The sequence below is a fragment of the Dicentrarchus labrax genome, unplaced genomic scaffold (assembly GCF_905237075.1).
Source record: "Dicentrarchus labrax unplaced genomic scaffold, dlabrax2021, whole genome shotgun sequence".
Lineage (NCBI taxonomy): Eukaryota > Metazoa > Chordata > Actinopteri > Moronidae > Dicentrarchus > Dicentrarchus labrax.
The window spans coordinates 603166-616221 of record NW_026136709.1 but is presented as its reverse complement, the minus strand read 5'-3'; the positions used below and the strand labels follow the sequence as shown (position 1 = coordinate 616221).

At 39.3% G+C, this 13056-nt stretch overlaps 1 protein-coding gene across 1 annotated transcript; it reads right to left on the bottom strand.

Annotated features, from left to right (window-relative positions):
- Positions 1-6168: 6168 nt before the first annotated feature.
- neurod6a (neuronal differentiation 6a) lies at positions 6169-10256 on the bottom strand. Its single transcript, XM_051410280.1, has 2 exons — positions 10075-10256; positions 6169-9380 (listed from the first exon to the last, which is right to left on the bottom strand). Exon 2 carries the CDS (start codon positions 9372-9374, stop codon positions 8442-8444), a length of 933 nt encoding a protein of 310 aa, XP_051266240.1. The 5' UTR covers positions 9375-9380; positions 10075-10256; the 3' UTR covers positions 6169-8441.
- Positions 10257-13056: the final 2800 nt, after the last annotated feature.

The following is a 13056-nucleotide window of genomic DNA, read 5'->3' as shown; positions in this document are numbered from 1 at the left end:
ACTCGTACACCACGGACACGACCACTCACCACAGTCATCACATATCATCAACAATGTGTTTTGCATTTTATAAGTACATTTCAGCTGGATCTGATCATCCTGCTAGGAGTAGAACATGAAAGTATAAAACGTGATACTTCATGTTGCCACTAGGTGGCGCTCTGACTATTATTGAATATTATCACATAGACATGTTCAGGGCAGGACTCTTATCGAACATGTGAAGTTTCGTTGCGATCGGATCATGTACGCAGAAGTTATGACAAATCCCTCTTTCATGGCAAAGGTTTGAAATTGGACGCCACACCACGTGCACGCTGTTTGACATAATGTGGTAAATAGCAGAACTTTTAATCATTAATGTCTTTAGATGGGTGTGTCCAAATCTGAAATCGATCCGATAAATTCCCTAAGAGGAGGTCATTAAAATGCAGTGGCAAAAATCTCCCAAAATGACCACGAAATCCAAAATGGCCGACTTCCTGTTTTGCTTTAGGTATGGATCCAAGAGGCTTTTCTGCTCCTTTTATCACAATACACCTGCGCACCGATTTTCGTACATGACGGCATTACGCGTCTTGGGGGCACCCATGCACGGGTACAATTGCATATGGGAATTTTTGTTACGTTTGAATTTTGTGCAAATTTCCCTGACTTTTCGAGCATGTTGCGGCCGCCAAATATGCAGTCGAAGACAGAGTAAATAATAATAATAATTCCTAGAGATACAATAGGGCCTTCGCACACGATTTGTGCTCAGGCCCTAATAAGATACATAGCAAATACAATAGGGACCTCCCAGCGGTAGCTGGCTCTGTCCCTAATTACCCTACTTCTTGATTTATTAGCTCAGTAAACTGTTTCCTAATGAGTTTATGGTCTCAATCTCAAAAAGGTCAAGAAAACTAGTATAATTTGCTTGCTTTGGTGATATTGTCTTTGTTACACTCGTGGTAATAAAGCAAATTGAATTGAAAATAGAAATCTGAAACTGTAAGTTTACTAACCACATGAAGTAAATACAGTAAGAAGCTAAATGTTCACAGTTCATATGATCTTATGCAATGGTCTTTGTTATAGCTGCATTTCGTTTTTGTTGTGGAAGTTTCCATCATATTCTGCCTAAATCTGCTTCTGACTTTGTGGTGACTTGCAATTTACCCTATTTGGTGTTGATTGACAACAGACACAGCCCAATAACAGCTTTCCCTGCTACTACTGGAAAAACGTTTTTAGAAAAGCATATATCCTGCAGTGGTTTGAGCCAAATAAATGGTAAATTTCTGTGGGTTTTTTTTGTCAGCCACCAGTGTAGGGAAGTTAGAAGGCATTGAGAGATTGACTTTGCTATTTTTTCATGTGGGCATTTCATATTAAATGTGAGCATGTTACCAATACATAATATCCCACACACCTAATTCATTCTTATATTCCAAATATTTTGTAAAGAGACATTTTTCTAAAAGCAGAATTCTTTGACTTTCAACTTAAATACTTCTTTTTTGTTAAATAGGGAGGAAGAGACTAATGGTATTTTTAGGGACTTTGATGGGGTCATTAGCAGTTAGTGGATGTCAGCATTAGCTGGTAATACAAATGGCCTCATTGTATGACATGTCATTCCAAATAGCTCTTAATGTGGCCATGATTAGCCTGAGTCAAGAACAGACAAACTTCATGTAATTTGTCCAGATAGGATCAGTTCATTCATATTTAAAATGTATGAACTGATATTTATTATTCATAGTTAATAGGCTTCTAGATAGATGAGCTCAATTGTTCTCATTCCACGAGGCACGAGTGCACTTGTTGGAGTGCAGGCCTTTGTATGGAGCCTGAAACGTGATAGAAAATGTTGCTGTCCTTTGTTGAGGTAAAGAGTTCTCATTGTGAGGTTGAGGTCTCACAGTAGGAGGACAGACAGAATGGTTGAGCCGATACTGAGGGGCCCTAAACAGCTTCCTAAACAGATCATCACGCTGTCAAAACTCCAAGGCTCCATGACTGATGGTTAGCTTGGAGTGTCAGGGCTTTGAGGGGGTGGAGAACTTCAAATACAGAACATAGTGGCTTTAAAGCTTTTTGGGAACAACTGCAAAGATTTAGAGTTTTAAAAATGCCTAAGAGCCTTAGTCCCACCCCTTTTTGCTCTGTGCTCCAATAACAGTTGAGCAATGGTAAATGGTAAATGGATTGTCCTTGTATAGTGCCTTTCTAGTCTTCCGAACACTCAAAGCACTTTTACACAACATGCCACATTCGCCCTTTCATAGTGATGGCAAAGCCCATCGAACAGAAACTCAGAAACTCATTCATTCATATTCACAAACTGATTACACAGCATCAGGAGCAATTTGGGGTTCAGTATCTTGCTCAAGGATACTTCAACATGCAGCAGGGAGGAGCCGGGGATCGAATACCCTTCCGATTATTGGACAACCCGCTCTACCTTTGAGCCACAGCCCCCCCCAGTGTTCAGTCAGAACCTCGGTCTGCTTTCTCTCCTCCTGTACTTAGTTATGCTATGTTCTTATATTCATATTCTTTGTATGTATAAAACCTCTTAAAGCCCACCGGGTTGCCGCTTAAGCAAGTTCAAAGCTGTTTAGATCACCTACACAAATATATGCGTCAATATGGACATGCTACACATTGTTAGATCATTTAGATTCTCCAATCATTCATTGTATGGAACTCATGAGCACCAAGTATCAAATGATAAAATTAATTATTAATAATTGATATGTTATTCGATTTAAGTAATATTCATACTTAAATAAACAATTTAATAGTATTTCCCATCTTTGCGGAGCAAAGATTTATGCGCAAAGGCCTACAGATGCCTGTTACAAATATAGGCAGGTTCAGTTCTGTTCAAGCAAATAAAAACCCAGGCTATTAATTGAGTTAACATAAAATGTTATACATGTTTATTTTTTTCCTATCTTCAGAATTTGGTTCTCTTTTCAACACTGATGAGCCTAGCACATAGTATTAGAAGCCTACAGGGGCCAGACACCTAACACACACATAACATGATTTATAAAGCCACACATACGCCTGATTTTGCTGTTCTAAATCTCAGTCATTGTGGAAGCGAGGACAAGCTTAATTTCTACTCCCACAATCATCCATAAATGGACAAAGGAACACCTTTAAAGATATGTTTGCATATTTATACTTATGCTGGTCCAACTACTCATTAAATCTGTCAATAAAAAGAAAGGCAAAGATGAGACAGTACGACTGATTGTCTCATAATCAGTGAGGTTCTCCAACAGTATCAGAACAGCTGTCCATACACATGACCATTATGCATAGCTGTGGCTGTTTATAACGCCTGTACCACTCATCACATGAACCTGTAAACCATCCTTGCGGTGACATATCAGTCATCATTATTAAACATTAGAAGGCATGATCAATGATTAATTTATAGTTATATATATATATTGACTCATAAATAATTCCAAATAGGTTTATAAATGTGCGTTTTACAGAATGCTGTGTACAACACTCAACTTCGCAAACAACCTTAACAAACAATGTTTTACTATGAGCTTCCATCGCTTAACATATCTCATGTCCACCTCATTTTCACAGTTGTCTCTTTAAAACTGTGTACACCTGGGAAAGGTGTACACACATCGTTTATTCATCTGGCCCCAGGAAGAACGAAGTTGTCAATTGTCAGCTGCCTCAACTGTTATTAAAGCACAGAACAAAAAGGGGCAGGGCTTAGTTAGGGTCAGTTCAGTAATGGTTCAGTTTATTGTCTGTGCATGCCTCACCTCCATAGCCACTAAAGTGTAGATAAGCTGATTGATGTATAAATGTGTTGGTAATTTTACTTGAACTTCATGAATCCATGAGATATTTCACTTCTTATAAAGGCTTGAAACAGAAAATGCTCTGTTTTGATTTTCTTTTTCTAAACACACACAGCATAGTCATACTCATACTCTAATCATTTCCCAGTGTTTTTTGCTAAACCTTTACAGGACAGCCGACAACCGACACCTCCGCCAAAACAAAATATGGGACGGGGCCAAACACAGAAATAGGGGGAGTTCTTCAGGGGCCAGGGGAGAGCAAGATGAATGCCAAAGTAACTCCATTCTAAAATGCAAATTACTTCTTGGCTGTTACCACGTTGTGACTTCAGTTGGAGCATCACCTGCACCCACCTCTCTTGAGAGCCACTGTTCTAAGGAGCTTAGCATCTTAAACCCTCTAATTAAAACTAGAATCCCTCCACCAGGCTCCAGAGCACCCTCGTTATCCAAAAGCAAATAATTTAGAATCTAATGGAGTAAAGTCTTGTCCCACACCATCTGCCATTTTAAAAATGGTGACAGAGGGAGAGAACACACAGTGTGTTTTTATATATATATGCAGGCGTTTATCTGCATTCTCCACAGATGCACATTATATTCACACCTACATAAAGGTTTTTTTGTGTGTCAAAAAATGCCTTTATACATGGCAGAAAGGGAACATTTAGTTGAATTGATAATTTGTAAAAGCACAACTTAACTCATAATAATGCAATTTTTAACACTTCCCTCTGCTTTGCTGTCATTGTGGCTGCAAATTCCCACTGTTGACCTGGTGAAGTCAGAGACAATGGAATGCTTTTTCCCATAAACAAGTTGTTTTTTTTCACCTACAGTATGTACAGGAAGGGATAAAACACAGTTCAGGAAGTACAACTGATACATCTTAGTTTTAGAATCAAATAAGGAACAAATTAAGTTATAATACATTTTGATTTAATTGGTCTTCTCCATTTAAGCATCAGTAAATGTGTGATCAACTTCATGGTCTATATCAGTAAATCTGTGATCGACCTTGTGGTCTAGTGAGGAAAGCAGTGAACGCGCATTTATTAAAATTGCTTCAGCCTGGCTTGACCTTCATGAAATGTATAAAGCCAGCGGGGAGGAGGTCCTGTGACTCAGGTTCTACCTATTTGGTGACAACTGAAGTTGCTCTCTCTCTTTCTCTGTCAGTGTGGCCTGTCCTCGATCCAATCTCCACAGTGGAGAGGAGGACAATTTCAGACACCTGAAATTGTTTATTCTCCCTTGATCCACATTCTTCACATACATTTTAATCTTTGTGTATCAGAAATTGTGTCGAGTGCTTCCTGAAGTTCCTTCCTTGTTTTAGGGAGTATTTCCTTACCCAAATTGAGGTTCTAAGGGCAGAGGGAGTCGTACGTTGTACAGATTGTAACGCCCCCTGAGATTGTGATTTGTAATTTTGGGCTGTATAAATAAAATTTGACCTGACTTTGCAGCTTTATACAAGTTAACCCATTCATGACTAACAAGCTTCTTAGATTTTTAGTGTTATAGGTGGAAACACCAAATCTGCTGTAGAAACTATCAAGACAAAAATCAAATAACTTGATTCGACATTTATCGACTTACATCAGTTTTCTTTTGAAAACTCAAAAAAACCCCAAAACAAGTATAATATTAATTTTACATATTAAATAATATTTATGCTGGATCTGGATCACATGTTGAAATTGAAGTTGTAGTTATAGTTGAATCCAAAGGCACCAAGCATTTGATACTAGTTTTTGAGATACAGCCATTTCTGTATGTGGTTCTGTGTGTGGTTAGTCAGTAGGGGTTACTCATTTTACACTGAAATTACTGGACCAAGAAAAAGCAACAGATTATCTTCTGGTCAGGAAGAGTGGTACTCAGCTGTGAGAACTGTTTTACAGTGTCTTGTGTAGCTCTGGAGGAGCTCTGTCAAGTTTGAGAAAATAATGATGGTTCAATCAAGACCCACACCAGGCTTGGGGGAGTAATGTAACAGAGTTATGTAATCATAATACAAATAACTAACTGTAATCCTTTACAGTTACAGAAAAAATGGGGATTATTTAGCAGGATTACAATTTTAAAATATATCAGTTTTTCTTTAAAAATGTACTTAGCAGAGGACACATTTTTGATGCTTAAAATCTTTGGATTACATTTTTAAAGCAACCCTGCTCATGACTCTTTGACCATGACATACATGTTTCTGGAAAACATTGCCAGAGTTATGTTATTGTAGTTCTTTGAATGCACAGACTGTAGAACTGATGCTGTCAGACATCTAGCAGTGTAAAATAATCTATGGGGTGAAAAAAAAAAAGATCAAGCACACATGGCACAGCGCTGGTTTTATTTATGATGTGTTAATTCCATTTGCTTTTTCAGAAGCTGACACCTTGCAGCTAATGTTGGCATCAGTAAGGTGTGTTAATTATTAAAGGTGTGAAGAGTGGCATGCTAGCTGTCACCCTGACACACTGAGAGTATGGGAAAGAATGGTGTGAAAAAGCACTATGATGGCTTGACATACCCTCTCACCACATAATCAACCATTGTTATATACGGTTGGGTACAGATATGCTTTTAATACAGACAGGCAGGAAATTAGAAGCGAGCGTTCTCTTTATATAATTACTGTCTTAACACTTATCATGGACTACTGACTGCATCATTCCCTGTTCCCAAGAAACCACTACTGTAGCTAAATATGAACTTATTTCTTAGGAAAAAAGAAATATTTATCTACAACAGATTATCATTGTATGAGTGTTCTAATTGTTCTTATTTTAAAATGTAGATACAATTTAAGCCCATTTTGGTATCAAAATCTCTCAAAGTTAACACATTTAGTGGATTTAGTTAGATACATGCATCTATAATTAAATTTAAAAAATGGAAATCAACACATATCATTTTATGATTTAGCCACATTTTAGACTAAGTGAAAGGCTTCAATTAAAAAAGACAAGCAATGTAAAGATTAAATAAAAATAAAACGTATTGATTTCTAATGCCACCTTTAGATATTTCTATCCAGTGCTTTACTAATGTGCCACAATAATGTCATGTTTCTGAGTTCAGATATCTTAATTTAGGGGCTTTTACAAGCAAATATTGATGATATTGACATGATTGTCTGTGAGTAAATTAGCATATATTTCTGCCACCCCTTTAATTCTCCATTTCTCTAGACCCGCCCCTAATCATGTTTATTAGGAACAAAGTCTCATTTTCATTTTTCATTAGGTATTAATTTGCTGCATTTACAGCCTAACACACTTTCTGATGTTTCACTCTCAGGCACAGACACACATATTCTCTTCGGGAAGACATCGCCTGTGCACATACATACCACATGCATCAGCTTTGCTGTTACATAAAGACATATACTGACAGATATTATATATCTTTCAATATATTATTACAGCATCTTATATTTAATAATATATAGTTATCCAACGCCTGAAAGCAAAACCAGTCTTACAAAGACCAGTTGATGTGTCTGAATTCCAAATAAACAGGGAGAACACAAAGGAATATATAGTATGCCTTCATGATTTGTTTGAACTTGTGTTTTATTTGTTGTATAAAACAAAGTTGTGACAAAGCTGAATGAAGCAGCGCACCAAAACAGACCATCCACCAAAATTCACCTCTTAGCTGAAAGCAATGCGCCCATAAAACGCCTGACAAACATGTATTGCGTTTGTGATGCCTTTTTAAAAATGAAATTAAGGCAAGACAGTTCGGTAAAGAGAGAGGGAAAGAGTGGCAGCACCTCCACACATGAGGGCGAAAACGATCAAGATGATATCACATTTAAACAACAAATTCTTCTTCTCTTCTCTTCGCCCCGAACACAAAACATGTTTGTACATTTAATATGACTGCAGAATAAGTTCCCGTTTACTTCAATTAGCTGCAGAGGGAATACTTACTTTGCTTTAGGCCTATTTAATCTCCCGGACATTTCAAGGCCTGAGTATGAACATTATTACCACCAATATCTAAAGCAATGTGGGATTAATGGCTTACATAGAGTCAGGCATATGTGTACAAATTATGTACAAACATACAATAGAAAGTTTCACTCAATACACAAAACAAATCACATGATCTGACACCAAAGAAAGAAAACAAACGTGGATTATTCGTTACAAATTACGTAAACAACAACAATAATAATAATAATAATAGCCTAATAATAATAATAATAATAATAATAATAATAATGTGTAAACGCGGTCTTTTAATTCCGATGTGACGCTGTCTGGTCTGTATTGCATAGTTCCCTTTGCCTTTGTTTTCTTTTATAGCGGTGTGCTCCGTTATAGTAAAAATACCAGCTTTAACTAAACGACCAACCAAAGCTAAACCACAAAATGTGTGTGCGTGTGCATGCGTGTGTGTGTGTGTGTGTGTGTGTGTGTCTACCATAACGTTACCACATTGTCCTTCTAAGGCCACAGCATTCTTCGACAAAACGCATGTGGTCCCCAGACAATTAACATTCAATTAAGATTACCCGTTAATATTCTAAATATTTTTTCCTCAGATGGCTGATCGGGCTTCTATTGAATCGACGTTTCTCTATATGGTTTGTTAATTGTGGAAAGGCTTGTTCAATTTGTCCTGCACCGGGTAAAACTGTCCCCGGAGGTGGATGTCATACGGGCCCAGGTCTGCCGAGGAGCGCTGGCTGATGGAGCAGTAGCGGAGGCCATAGTGGCAGCTCCGGTAGCCCACCGGTTCCTCGTGTTTCAGGGAGAAAATCCCGTTGAAGTTGAGAGGTGGGCTGAGAGCCCCTGAATCCAAGGAGCTGGAGCAGTCTGGAGATGGGCTGTCATACAAAGCCTCGTAGGGGCCGGAGAAGGAGCCGAAGGGCCGTAGGGGCCTGCCGCTGTCCGCCGTGCTGGAGCCCACTACCTCGGGTCCGTGGTGGTGGTGATAGGCAGGGTACAGGGAGAACGACTCCCCGCCCGGTTCCGACATGAAGCTGCGGCCGTTGAGCTGTAGACAGCTGGCCACCAGGTTCGTGGTGGGCTGGGAGAGACCTTTGCACAGAGTCTGGACGAACGTCAGTAAGTCCGGCCTTTTTCCGGTTCTCAGAATCTCACTGAGGGTCCAGATGTAGTTCTTGGCCAAGCGGAGAGTCTCTATTTTGGACAACTTCTGCGTCTTGGAGTAGCAGGGAACCACTTTCCTCAGGCTGTCCAGCGCGTTGTTCAGACCGTGCATGCGGTTCCTTTCCCGCGCATTGGCCTCGATGCGCCGCAGTCGAACCCGGTCCAGCCGGGCATGGTTCGGCTTCTTCTTGTAAGAACCCCTTGTTGTCAGACCGCCCGATTGTTCCTGTACCTCCTCCTCCTCCTCCTCCTCCTCGCCATCCCGCTCTTCATCCTCTCTCTCAGACTCCTCCAGGGCTCTGCCAGGCTCGGGCTTAACCGATTTCACTAATTGGTTGGTTGCCCAGCTGGTCTTGAAGGGACTGCTGGTCTGGTTGGAGGGCGGCTTGTCAAATGGCAAAGTCAACATGTCCTCCTGCGGCAGGGTTGGGGGAGAAGCGAAGTTTATATTAGACAGGCTGTAATAAACTTTAGATGGTAGACAAAAGATAAAACTGTATTGATCCCCAACTAGAAATGTGACAAAAGATGAACATGTTTCCATACAACCACAACTAAAAATTCACTAACCTATGGATTCATGAAACGCAAGTGACATTTTTTTCCCCACATGTTCATGTTTTAATTTTTCTTTTCTGTGAAAACTGGAGAAAATTTTTTTTTTTTTTAAGTTTACGTTTTTCCACGTGTGAAAACAGGTGAAAAAAGTAAAGTCATCTTCAGTTTATTTCCATGTATTTTCAAAGATAAAAAAAGGGCTTCCCTAATATTAGCTATTACAATTATTAGCTACTAGTAGAAGGCTCAAAATAACATGCCTGCAAAACATGAAGTATCGTAACAGCACAGAGCAGAGAGCGCATTCTGATTTCTGGTGTGAAACTGGGATATAGCATAAATCCTTAATGATAGCAAATCCAACTTTATAAATATAAGAATTGTCATACAGCTGTACCAACAGAACCAGCCAGTCTCTTATTATTATTATTATTATTATTATTATTATTATTATTCTATGAGAAGGGTCAATCTCACACACAAAAATCAGACAAATCGAGCTCCATTTTAATGTAAATGTCCTTCCGTCAGTGGACTGATGAGCTTCTCACCCAGTGTTGCTGTTAAATTCCAGAGAGCATCTTCCTGAAGCTTCCAGACAGGCTTTCGGCACCGAATATCAGTCCTCCTCCTCCCTCTCCTCTGTCTCTCTTCTTCTTCCAGCTGTAAAGACACTGATGCTATCTGCTGTTGACGTCACCAGGCAGGTGAGCTCTCGAGGGATGCTATCTCGTTGTGGCTCTGTGTCTCTCAACCTCTCTCTCCTTCTCTTTCTGTAATCACCAATATCTCTCCTTCTCTCTCTCTCTCTCTCTCTCTCTCTCTCTCTCTCTCTCTCTCTCTCTCTCTTTCTCTGTCTACCCCCATGCTGCCTTGTTCCCAGTTCTCCCAGTCTGGCTGCTGTGAATTCATTTGTTGCCAGTCTTTTCCCTGGAGACAGATTTGAGCTTTTAGATGAAAGTCTGAGCAGTGCAGCTCAGTTGCTCAGTGTGACTTATGAAGTGATGATACTGGTGGATTTGTTAACCAGTATTTTCATATTTAATCAGCTCACTGTGCTGTGTACATAACTTACAGCATTACAACACTGAAGAGCAGTCCAGACTGCCATATTTGTATAAAATCTTCAGAATGCTATCAATATAATAATGATGGACACAATAAAATTCAATTGAAAAGACACTATTTAAAGGTCCATTGTGTTACATTTAGGAGAATCATGTTTCTGTTACCTTAGAATGAACCGTTTTTAGGGTCCTCTTCGACAGTCTGCCATGTTGAACTGCCATGTTTCTATAGCCCACAATGTACAAACCAAACACTGGCTCTACACTGTGTTCCAAATTATTATGCATATACTGTTTTTGTTCTTTTTCTTACTAAATAGTCGATATAATTGGCAGTCAATAGGATTTTTTATTCCTCAACAATTATATAGTAATCTGGATTTTTTACAACACAATTACCAATGATGACAATGGCATTTTTTGCAAAATAACTCAAAATGCAGCGTTCCAAATTATTATGCAAAGCAGAGTTTCAAAACACTTAATAGTTTCTAAAAGATTGAAAACCGAAATCTGTTGTATTTTTTGCATTAGAGGGGATCATTTTTCTCGAATCAAAGCTATTTAATCAAAAACATCTTTAAAGATCAAGTTACATATTAACATAGGAGCCCTTCTTTGATGTGGTATCATTAACAACTCTCTCATCCATTGAACTTGTAAGTCCATGTACAGTTTCTGCCTGTATTTCCTTTGAGGATGCCCGAGTTGCCTCCCAGAGCCGCTGTTTGAGGTAAACTGCCACCCACCCTCATAGAGCTTCCTTTTAAGGATACTCCACATGTTCTTAGTAGGATTGAGGTCAGGAGATGATGGTGGCCACATCGTGATTCTTTCTCCCTTAATGCCCATAGCAGCCTAGGCCTCAATGGTATTTGTTGCAACATGGGATGGTGTGTTGTCTTACATGAAAATGATTTTACTCCGGAAGGCATGCTTCTTCTTTTTATACCATGGCAGGAAATGGGCAGTTAGGAACTCCACATATTTTGCAGAGGTCATTTTGACGCTTTCAGGCACCTTAAAGGGGCCTACCAACTCACTTCCTATGATTCCAGCCCAAAACATCCCTCCACCACCTCCTTGCTGAGGTCACAGCCTTGTTGGGACATGGTGGCCATCCAGAACTCCATCCATCTGGACCATCCAGTGTAGCATGGCATACATCAGTGAATAAAACTGTTAGACAATTAGTCTTCATGTATTTCTGAGCCCACTGCAATCATGTCTCCTTTTGTTTTATTTCGGAAAATATCCAGTGGTTTCATACCTATTGAAAGATACTGCACTATTTCACGCTTTTCATCTGCAGAACGATCTTTTTTCCCCCTATATTGCATGAAACCTGTGACTTGCTTAATAATGTGGAACAACATCCTTAAGTAATTTCCCATTAATTAGGCTCAACTGGCAAACTAATAAAGACAAACCTGTCTGAGATTGATGTCAGTGATCTAAACAGACATGGGAAGCAGCACAATTGAAAACTTTCATTGAAAAACAAAAAATCTAATGTTTTTTTAATTGAAATCATATTTGCATAATAATTTGGAACACAGTGTAGAAATTCAATTCAATTCAATTTTATTTGTATAGCGCCAATTCATAACAGAAATGATCTCAGGACACTTTTCAAATGGAGCAGGTCTAGACCGAACTCCTTATAACATTTACAGAGACCCAACAGTACCACCATGAGCAAGCACTTGGCGACGGGGGCAAGGAAAAACTGCCTTTTAAGAGGCAGAAACCTAGGACAGGCCCTTCGGCTCTAGGTGGGTGGTCGTCTGCCTCGACCAGTTGGGGTGAGAGACAGAGAGAGAGAGAGTGACAAAGAGAGAGACAGACAGACAGACAAACAGGTGCACAGCAACAAACAGAAATGGGTGTTAGTGACCATAGTAGTTTCTCCTTCACACTTAAAGTGGAGGGTGAAGCAAGTGGGTTGGCGAGCTCTGGTTCTGGAACCGGTTGCATTCAGCAGTCTAACAGCAGTCAACAATAAATAATCTTACAGGAAACCTAAACCTACCTTCTGTGTGACCTGTCCTTAGCTGAATAAGGTTGGCCAATTGTATTTTAATGCTAATATTTTCTAAGGTGGTATGCTGTGTAAAAGAGAAACACTGGTTTATAGGTTATGATATTATAATACACTTACAATTCAATTGGCATACATTGTTTTGTTTTCTCACCTAACCCTGTTTGTTGGTATTTGACATGCTCAACATATCGAATTAAAAATGATGACATATGTTTAGATCCCCAGTATGCTCTAAAGTCTTACATGTTACGTTGTCTAAAATTTGAAACCCCTTTCTTGACAAAGGGTAAAATAAGTTAAAGGACCAGTGTATAGGATGTAGTGGCATCTAGTGGTGTAGTTGCAGATTATGAACCACTCGCTTCACCCTTCCATTCAAACTGTGTAGGAGAAACTATGATGGCCATGAAACTCATGAAAAA

Excerpts from the sequence above, each read along its gene's own strand:
- neurod6a (XM_051410280.1), bottom strand. The coding sequence starts at position 9,374 with ATGTTGACTTTGCCATTTGACAAGCCGCCCTCCAACCAGACCAGCAGT.